Source organism: Egretta garzetta, unplaced genomic scaffold (assembly GCF_000687185.1).
Source record: "Egretta garzetta isolate BGI_Z169 unplaced genomic scaffold, ASM68718v1 scaffold92, whole genome shotgun sequence".
NCBI lineage: Eukaryota > Metazoa > Chordata > Aves > Pelecaniformes > Ardeidae > Egretta > Egretta garzetta.
This window is the reverse complement of record NW_009258790.1, coordinates 65,898-75,841: the sequence shown is the minus strand read 5'-3', so window position 1 is coordinate 75,841 and position 9,944 is coordinate 65,898. Positions and strand designations below refer to the sequence as shown.

Below are 9,944 nucleotides of genomic sequence, written 5' to 3'. Positions count from 1 at the left end.
GGAAGATGTTGCCAGCCGGCATGCTGCAGCGTTGGTGCTCTGAACCCAGCAGTGGGATGAGGAGGAAGCAGCCAGGGGCACGTAATGGGAACGTGTACCGTGGGTGGTTTTCAGTCCAGATCCCATACGGAGCTTCGAGGGGCTTCCCAGGCCGGCTCCTGCAGTGTTGCTGAGCTATCCATGTGTTTTTCCTTGCAGCAGTGGGGTACGAACGGTGCATTTGGAGGTCTTGGGGTGATGGGGACCTGTTTTCCTACTGAGCACTGTTTTCCTACTGAGCGTGCCAGCACCAAATAGTGTTCCTTAATGAAACCACCTCTGCAAAATTAAACGTGGAGAGGGTCCCGCTCCTTAGGCAGCACTGAAACGCAACCTCGCATCCCTGAGAAACGCAGGGCTCTTGCTCAGGGCCATGGCTGCCGGCAGCGGGCTGGGTGCCGCTGCTGGTCAGACGGCTGGGAAACTGCTTGGCCTTGCTGCCTCATTGCTGAGCTGCTTGTGGAGCATAGATAGGGGCTTGTGCTCGGATGTTTGGTTTGTAGAAGACAGGCAAGGGCGGCCTCTGGAGCAGCTCAGTCCTCTGCGTAGCAAGGGCAGGGGCAATCTCCTCCTTGGCCATCCCTCTGTAAGTTCAGATATGTGGGTGGCTTCTTTGGGGAAGAGCTGGAGTACTGGCCAAGTCAAAACAAACCTTGTCACAGGGTCAGGATGATCTAGAAAAGGTCGCATCTACCTCAACGCCCATAGTTGCTCCTGGTGCTGGGTTGAATCCTCTTGCTTTGTTCTGGTCCAGGACCAGAGAAGGTCTTGGTGGGCACCAAGGTGAGCACGAGCCAGCGACATGTCCTCGAGCCAGGGATGGCTGCCAGCCTCCTGGGGGCAGGAGGCGATCCCCTGGAGCACTGGGCTCCCAGTGCAAGAGGTGGGGATGTACTGGAGAGAGCTCAGCAAACGGCGAAGGGCCTGGAGCATCTCTCATATGAGGAAAGGTTGAGAGAGCTGGGACTGTTGGACCTGGAGCGGAGGAGGCTCGGGGTGTGGGGGTGTGTGTGTTAACGTATATGAAGTCCTCAGAGGGGGAGTGAAGAAAAGGAGGATCTGGGCTCTTCCCCATGTCAGGGCAAGAGGCAACGGGCACAAACTGAAACACAGGGACTTGTATTTAAGTATTTAAGCATAATAAACTTTCTTTAGTGTGAGGATGGTCAAATGATGGACAGGCTGCCCTGGAGGCCGCAGACTCACCATCCTTGGAGATGCTCAAAGCCTGACCAGACGCTGTCCGGACCCTCTGCTTCCCCCCAGTGCTCTTGGCCAAGCCTCTCTGCCCATAAACGCGTGATGCTGCCGTACAGACCTGGCTGCTAAGGATGGAGGTGTGGGGGGAAATCCAGCTGTTACGGGCTGCGGAAGGTCTGCAGCAGGGCATTTGCTGGGAATTAAAATGGGGTTTTTAAGCAGCCACTGCTGTAATCCCATCACTTGCCAGGTCAGGAGCTGTGCTGGTGTTTGATCGTCTTGAGCGACCTGGCCTTGCGCTAAAGGGCTGGAGAGAGCCCCTGAGTAATTCACCACCTGGACGGGGACCTGCCTCGGTCAGGCAGAGCAAAACAAGGCTGTTGGGGCTCCTTTCTGCCAACAGGCTGAGGAATAGGAAGTTGTTTGGAAATAAACCTCCGCCCGGCATCAGGATGTACCTGTGGCAGTTTGCAGCTTTCTCTTTGGAAGCTTGTGTTCGTGTTGAGGTGGTGCAAAGGAGCGGCGGACGCAAAGGTTGGTGTAAAACCAGCCTGTTCTCTGCTTTCTGCCTGTGTTTCTCCAGGGCTGAGCCCTGAGCCAGCCCCCCCCGGTCCCCCTCATGTCACAGCGCTTCTCTGCGGAGCAAAGAAATATAAATAGTGAGCCCTTCTTTTTGGCAAGGCTGGGCGCTTGCGGCTTTACTTTGAGGATACCGAGTGCATGCTCGTGGCGTGTCTGGCTTTCCCAGGTCATAATTCACCTGGGCTCTCGTCGCTCTCGGAGCGCAGTGGCTGGTTCTGAGGAGCCTGGCCCCTAGGCTCAAGCCCGGGCAAAGCCGAACCAACGGAGCCCGTGTTTTCATGGCATCGCCACGCTGGAGGCTGGTTGGAATTTATTTCTTAACAGCCAACTCTCTACACATGCCAAACGTGGGTTTTCTTGCTTGGTTTCACGTTTTATTATTACAGGCACCTCCTGTGACTTCTTATCCTTCCACGCACACCGCTGTGGTCCTTTTCTTCGTTTCCTCTGCTGGCAGAAAGCTGACCCGGAGCCCCTTTGGGCTTGGTTAATTATTTCACCCGCTGCCGTATCACGTGCTCCCTTTGTGCAGATACTTCCTCCGCTGAGCCCAGCCTTTGCATCGTCGGTACGCTCAAGGTTGGCTTTCTGATCTGCTCAGAAACATAGCCTGGTCCTGGGGCGCTGCCAGCAGCTCTTTAGGAAAGCGCTCTGGCTTTACCCTAAGCCAGCGTGCCCTGCGTCCCTTTAGGAACAGGATAACTGGATTTGGGGCGCAGGCTGTCCCTGGGGACACGCAGCGTGCTGGCCAGCAGCGGCACTCGGTGGCTGTTCGGAGCTCCGTCTCCCTTAATCTCCGTGCAGACATGCCAGGGGAGAATTAGCCTGACAAATTTGCATTTTGAGATAATCCCCTCGAGTGGATTAAGAAGCTGTTTCTACTCCTAACGAGAGGGAGGCTCTTTCTCCTTTGTGTTCAGCTCAAAAGGTTGAACGTATTTAAAGGGGCTGTCCAAGACCTGATTGATTTTTGGATGGATACAAGCGGCTGGGCTCTGGATGAAAGCAGCCCAAACTCCAGCGCCGTTGGCCAACAAGCACTTACACTGGAACAAGCTTCGTCCCCTGTGAAACGCAGCCGCGTTGCTCAGCAGCATGGAAGCGAGTCTACACCTTAATATGAACCCTGTCCTCCTCCACGCACTCATGGTCCTGGAGATGGATGTCCCAGGATCTTCTGTAGCTTCTGAAGCGTGGGAGAAGGTCCTGGTGTGCTCCGTGGTCCAGCATTCGGTCGATTGGGGTTTAATTCCTGGCTCTGTTGCCGACCTACAGCCTTCAGCAGCAACCCCCCTCCCAGAAATTTTCCAAAACCCCCCGGTGCTCCAGCCAGAGTAATGACAGTCTAGATGAAGGATAAATCCTCCCTTTTCCCAGAAATGGCTTTCTCGGGATTTCCAAAGCAGAGTGGGAGCTGGGGACAGGATGCGCTGCTGGCCGGGGGATGCAAGGGGGGGTTCTGGGATGGGTGAGCAAACCCCGATGAAATGGGTGCTGCTGATGATCCAGGGGACCCCGATTTTTCCCCAGCAGCTAGGGGAAGCTGCACCTTGTCGGTGTTCCTACCTCTCATGGGACTGGGGAGGCCAGTGCTTACGCTGGCAGCAAGCCTGAGGGTGGGGGCTTGCTTTATTTGGGGCACCAAATAAAGCAGTTTTTTGAACTCTCGGTGTTGTGAGGTGTGCCAAGAGTAGTGCTTTACTGGGGTACTGATGCAAACTCCTCTGATTTAACTCCTCACCTCCCCCATCACCTCAAGAGCTTTCGAGGGGAGGACAGCATGGAGCCTCCCACTTGAACAGCATCTTGAAGGTGTGAGGATGGGGTCAGGCTGTCTTCCCTGGGATTTAGTACCGGCTTAACAACCTCCCCTGGTCCTTCCTGCACCCTGGACTATCCGCGGGGCAGGAGCAGAGCTCCCTTCCCTGCGGGGAGCTGCCTCTGCCATCGCAGCCTCACGCCCTACTGCTCTCCGGTGACTGAGAGGTGGGTAGCTGTGGGCAAATCCTAACGTAGCTGGTCAGTGAACCCCCCCGTTATGTGTTTTATTGGCCTCAGGCAGGAGAAATGGCATCAGTGGGACGAATCACCTGGACGCAGGCTCAGGATGGCGAGGGGTTCTCTGCACTGCGCCCCATCTCCGTTTCTCTCCTGACAACTTGTGGCTGTGACCAGCCTAGGCTGGGGGGCTTAGCACCAGGCTTAAGTCTGGTCTTCTGGGCTTTTGTGAAGGTTTGTCCTATTTCCATTGAATTTGCAGCCCCTGGAGCAGCAGCAGGCGGCTTGGCTGAGGTGACCTTTTCCACACGGGCCACCGAAACCAAGGAAGGGCTGGCCATGGCCAGGAGTGTCCCTTGGAGCCTGGTGGCAGCCAGTCCCTGGCATTCACCAGAGCCACGCACCCTGGCCCTGGTGGGTTTCTGAGGGATGCTGATGAGTTCCTTGCCAGTGTTCCTTGCTTGAATGTACGTGAATGTACATCGGGTGAGCTGGGTCTCCCAAAAAAATCCAACCAAAGCCCATCTGCCATTCATAGAGCTCCCTCTGCTGCCTGTTGGTGTGCCTTTCCCTGTCCATCTGGCCTGACAGGATAAACTCAGGTGTGAGATGGCTCTCTCTCAATTAATCAAGTCTTAAATGCCTCGTTGAGTAGATGAAATAACTGTTTTCCTCCTGAATTTTGGAGCCAGCAGCAGCAGGAGGTCCTGAGGAGCGACCACGTTGGCCGTCCTCTGCCAGGAGCTGCAGCTCCTGCCGTGAAATGCCAAGTCCTGGCTGGCACAAGGTGTTCCCGTAGCTCCTTCTCTGCCTTTTCTCCTGCCTTCAAGATGTAAATGCTTTTGAGAAGCAAACTACTTGGGAATGAGCTCCCAGCAGCTCTTGCCTGCGCCATGCTGCTGTGCCTGGCTGCTCCACCGGCACGGGGATGGACCCAGCCTTTCCAAATGAGCTGTGTCGTTTCGACTGAGCCTGCTCCCCATTCCAGTGGCTTTTACAGCAGATGCCCAATGCTTCTTGTCCTCTGAGCCTGACTCTTGGGCTCACGTTTGAGCCCAGCAAGGCTCGCTTGAACACTTTGCGCTTTCCCAAAGTGCCTCCCGGGAAGCCTTGGCTCAGGGCAGGGAGCTCTTACCCTCATTTCCAAACTTTGCTTTTCTAATGTGAGCAAGAAACTTGAAGCCTCAAAATATGGGCCCTAAGAAAGCTTTACAGCCCTTGATCTCAATAGGTGGTGCTGGACCTTGGAGAGCAAAGTAGCTCTGAAACACAGAGGAGAAATCAGGGTTAAAGATTCCTGTGGGCTGGGGATGTTTCCATCCCAGTGCGAGTCCAGGCCGTAGTGGGAAAGGCTTTGGGGGAGTTTTCCAGGGGTTTAGGGATGCAGGAGGTGGGATGGCATGGCTGGGAACTGGGAATGGGATTGAGCTTTGCAAAATGGCCTTCTGCTCCTCGCCTCACCTCGTGCCCAGCCCTGTTGTTGCCAAACCTTGCCGTTTTAACCAGCAACTTTTATTTTGTCGCTGTTGCTGCGTGTAACAGAAGGAAACTGCGGTTATCGCACTTCCTGGCCACGAGCCGGCAGGGGAATGAAAGCTCACGGGTTTGCCAGCCCCTCGTCACGGACCACGAGCTTCGGAAGCCCCCGAGACGAGGGTAGCAGCTTCTCTCCCCCCGGGAGGTGCTTTCGGCGAGCCCGCAAAGGCTCTGCGCTGGCACGGTTTGGTTCTGCTCTTCCATAGCCGGGTACTTCGATGGAGAACGAGGTAGGCGCTGGTTTTAGATCAGCTTCCAGAAATGCAGAAGCTGTTGTTCCGCGTTGTGTCATGCTGGGTGACACCTCCGCCTTGGATTTGGGCTCCCCAAATCCTCCTTCAAGGAGAGCCTGTGGCTGGTGGAACGAGATCTTTACGTGGCAGCAGGGGGTTGGACACCCTTGTAGTTGGGGTGGCAGAGCCCTATGCTCCGGTCTTGGCAGAAAGACCTGTTTCTTTCAAGATTTTCTTCTTTCTGGAGCCAGGAACAGTCTCCTGGCCCCTGGGCAGGAGCCAGCTGGGTTGCACAGCGCAGGACGATGCTCCATTTTGGGAGCCCAGCTGAAGGGAGGGATGCTGCCCCTAAAATCTGCAGTGGTTGGCAGGACCATCCTGCTGCTGTAAAGGCAGAGCTGTTTCACAAAGCCAGCATCATGTTAGCTGTGTTTTCTATCCCTTTTGTCCTATAAACTCGCTCTATTTTTATCTCTCCGGTCCAAGGGACGTTTTTCAGGGCCAGGCTGTCCCCAACGTCCTTGCGGTGCCTGGCTCACTCGGGGATTTGGTGAATACTATTCAACCAGGACCTTTTCCATCCCACTTCCTAGTACAACGGTTTAAATTTATTTCAGTCTGGCTTTGATCTCTCTTGTTCCTGTAGATCTTTCACCCTCATCAACACTGAGAAAAGCAAGGAGAGAGGCTGCAGCTGCCTGGTGGGAGCAGGTCCCACGCATGCACCTGAACCGGGTGCATCAGTGGCTGTGCAGGGAGGGACGCTGCTGGGAGTAGGTGACAAATATCATGTCCTATGGCAAGGCTCAGGGGGTTAAGGCGAAGGGTTTGCAGCAGTTCTTCTCAACGGTGGTTCCCAAGGTCCTGCAGTGGACAGCGGCAAGAGATGAGCTGAATTTCTTGGGGGCTGCTGGTCTTTGAGGTTGCAAAGCACCCCACGCTTTTCTGAGCAGGAGCACTTGGTTTATATTTCATTCATTTGTCTGTCAAAGTGTCTTTTCTGCTCTTGCAGATCACACAGTCCTTTTTCTTGCCCATGAGAATCAGGAAAGTCAAAGTGTGGTTGCCCTGAGGGGTGGGAAGCAGGCTGCCCTGGCATGAGACAGGGCAGCCAAAGACACATGGCCAGGCAGCCAGCGAGGCCACCGAGGAGCTCTGCCTTTCCCCTCCGGACTGGCATCAAACACTGCTGTGAATCCCGAATGTCGGATCTGCCCACTTCAAAACACACTTTTGAGCTGGTAAACTTGGAATTGGGAAAGTCCACTCACGCTCCCGGTCATTTAGCCGTCGGGCAGGCTGGTGTGGAGCTTGGTGGGGATCTACCACGGGTCAGCTCTGGATTCCCAGGCTGTCTGCCCCGTGGAAGGACGGTGGCGATGCTCCCTCTATAGCTGGGAACCCATGTGTGCACGCTCCAATGTTTTTCCAAACCCAGCACTCAATGGTTTGGGAACCACAAAGACCTGTTTTTCCCGGAGGAGGCCATCTCCTGGGTTGTGTACTCGCATTTGTGGGTCTCCCCGGAGACCTCAGGCAAGTTTGCAGCATCTCTGCCTTCTCCTTTTGCAATCTGTCATCGAGTTGCCCACTGCAAATGCTTGGGTAAAATATAAAATTGCACAGAGGGGAGGAGGAAGCCTGCTGGTTTTGCGCGTGGCCATGGCTCGCTCACTCTTACAGCTCTTAATCTGAATATGGATTTGTGTTTGTTCTTAACTGAAAGGTTGGACATCGTAACTTTGGGGGAAAAATCATGCCATTTTGGTAAGGGGTGCTTGTCAGCACTCGCGTTCTTGCACCATGTTGCGGGAAAGGGGTTTTCAGTGGAAGATCACGCACGCGTGGATTCGTAGCTCTAAAACCAGCCTGTCCACAGGGTGGTTGGAGCTGGTAAAATCAGGCCGTGAGCACAGACGTACGGGCTGGAGGAGCATTGGGTGGAGGGTGCTGCCAGTTTTCCCCCATTTTGGTGCAGAAATTCCTTCTCTTCCCCTTAACCCCAATGCCCCGGTGTTTCCCTTTCTCTCCACAGCCTGGAATAGTGTCTCCTTTCAAACGAGTCTTCCTGAAGGGCGAAAAAGGTCGGGATAAAAAAGCCCAGGAGAAGGTTACGGAGAGACGGCCTCTGCATACGGTGGTGGTGTCCCTGCCTGACCGCGTCGAACCAGACGTGCTGCTGAATGACTACATCGAGAAAGAAGTGAAGGTAATGTCTGCCTGGCTGGGGCTCGTATATAACTATATATAGCATTAGGATAAGTTAAAGGCATGAGAGATCGTCCGTACATGGGTGTATTTAGCAGCTTGGGGCACCAGCCCTTGCTCTGTGTTGATGGTGTCTTTCTTGCAGTAGCTGGCATGTTCGGAGGTGTGCTCAGCATGTACACACCATGGTAACGGTTTGGTTCTTCTTTTCCAGTATTTAGGGCAACTCACATCCATCCCAGGATACCTGAATCCCTCCAGCCGCACCGAAATCCTGCATTTGATCGATAATGCAAAGGTGAGGGCCCAGCCTGTCGCATGACCCGCTCCGCGTAGTCTCTACCTAACACGCGGCTTGGGATCAGAAATACGTTTTTATTTTAGAGAGCACACCAGCTCCCGGGGCAGCTGACCCAAGAACACGATGCTGTCATCAGTCTCTCTGCCTACAACATCAAGCTGGTATGGAGGGATGGAGAAGATCTCATCCTCAGGGTCCCCATCCATGACATCGCGTCCGTTTCCTACATCCGAGATGACTCCTCTCACTTGGTTGTGCTGAAAACAGGTAGGTTGTGACCAGCACGGGCAGGCTGTAGCTGTGTGTTTGCGGGTTGCCATTTGGGGTTGTGGGGCAGAGCCCCACAGCAGCTGGTACTGCCCTCATGTAGGACGGCAGCCAGCCTGACACAAGAAAAAGGCAATGCTGGGTGAGAACAGACCAAAACAATCAGTGTCCTTCATAGAATCATGGAATCACAGAATGGTTTGTGTGGGAAGGGACCTTCCAAGGTCACCCAGTCCAACCCCCTGCCATGAGCAGGGACATTGGCAAATGGATCCGGTTGCTCCCAGCCCCGTCCAACCCTACCTGGGATGTTTCCAGGGATGGGGCATCCACCACCGCTGTGGGCAACCTGGGCTGGTGCCTCACCACCCTCAGTGTAAAAAAATTTCTTCCTTAGATCTATCCTCCTGCCTGGAATTGTTCCAGACCATCCTCAAGTTGCGCCAGGGGAGGTTTAAATTGGACATTAGGGAAAATTTCTTTACAGAAAGGGTTGTCAAGCACTGGAAGGGGCTGCCCAGGGAAGGGGTCAAGTCCCCATCCCTGGAGGAATTTAAAAGCTGGGCAGAGAAGGTGCTTAGGGCCAGGGTTTAGTGGTGGGATGGCAGGGTTAGGTGAACAGTTAGGCTTGGTGAACTTGAAGGTCTTTTCCAACCTAAACGATTCTGTGATTCTATGATTTTTTTCTGGGGGGGGTGGAAGAAGGACTGGGTTTACGCGTGTTCCCCCGAAGGTGCTGTGACTCGCAGAAGAGCAAGCACACTGGGAAGGATGAAGGCTGTTGGAGCTGGGCTGGGTTGTGCCTGGAGAAGCACTGCCGCCTCACGTACAGCTTAGAAATCCCTCCCGTAGCCTGTCCTCCAGCAGCCACCACCCCCCAAATGAGAGCTGTCAGTTACTGACTCTCAGGGAAGTTTGGGATCTTCAAGTGTAGTGGTTTATTCTGCATTGCCCATCCTGCTCCGGTCTGTGGGATCCTCTGCGAACATCAGGAAAACCAAGGAGAGCAGGTAGAGGCAGCTCCTCCAGCCTGGTCCCCATGCATGTCGGGCCTGCCCTGCTCTTCACAACCCTTGTGAGGGTTGCTGGGAGGATTTCAGCGCGGTGCTGGATGTCTAAATGCCCATGTTGAATAACCGGGGTGATACCCAGCACTTCCGATGCACCTTACTGCTTGTAATACCCGGGGAGGACCTCGAATCTGTCCCCAGCAGCTCTGCGTGTGTCAAACCCGTGTGGTTTGGGGCTGGAGTGTTTGGAGGAGGCTGAGCTACTTAGCGGATGTAATGACAGAGACTTAGCGGATTACAATGACAGCAAAGGACAGTCTATAGAATAAATAAGTGACTTAGAAGGCTGTAGTTCTGCTGATGGATTTCTGAGGCTGGCTAAGCCGTGGGAGCGAAGCTGGCGACTTACAGAGTTGTCAGAAACCAGCTCTAAATTACAGGCTTTTCATTCAAAGACTTTCATAGAATCGTTTAGGTTGGCAAAGCTCTTTAAGCCCCCCCAGCCCACCCGCTCCCCTACCCCTGCCATCCCACCCCCAAACCCTGGCCCTCAGCACCGCCCCTGCCCGG

The 9,944-nt window shown here is 54.4% G+C and overlaps 1 protein-coding gene across 1 annotated transcript in view; it reads left to right on the top strand.

The window, feature by feature from the left end:
* Nucleotides 1–5,354: 5,354 nt before the first annotated feature.
* The window catches only part of CCM2 (CCM2 scaffold protein), a 12,099-nt gene continuing 7,509 nt past the window's right edge, over nt 5,355–9,944 (top strand). The window contains exons 1-4 of the mRNA XM_009649569.2: nt 5,355–5,585; nt 7,624–7,797; nt 8,011–8,094; nt 8,181–8,364. Of these exons, the coding sequence (XP_009647864.1) occupies nt 5,574–5,585; nt 7,624–7,797; nt 8,011–8,094; nt 8,181–8,364 (454 nt within the window). The 5' untranslated portion in view covers nt 5,355–5,573. The remainder of the gene's footprint in view (nt 5,586–7,623; nt 7,798–8,010; nt 8,095–8,180; nt 8,365–9,944) is intronic.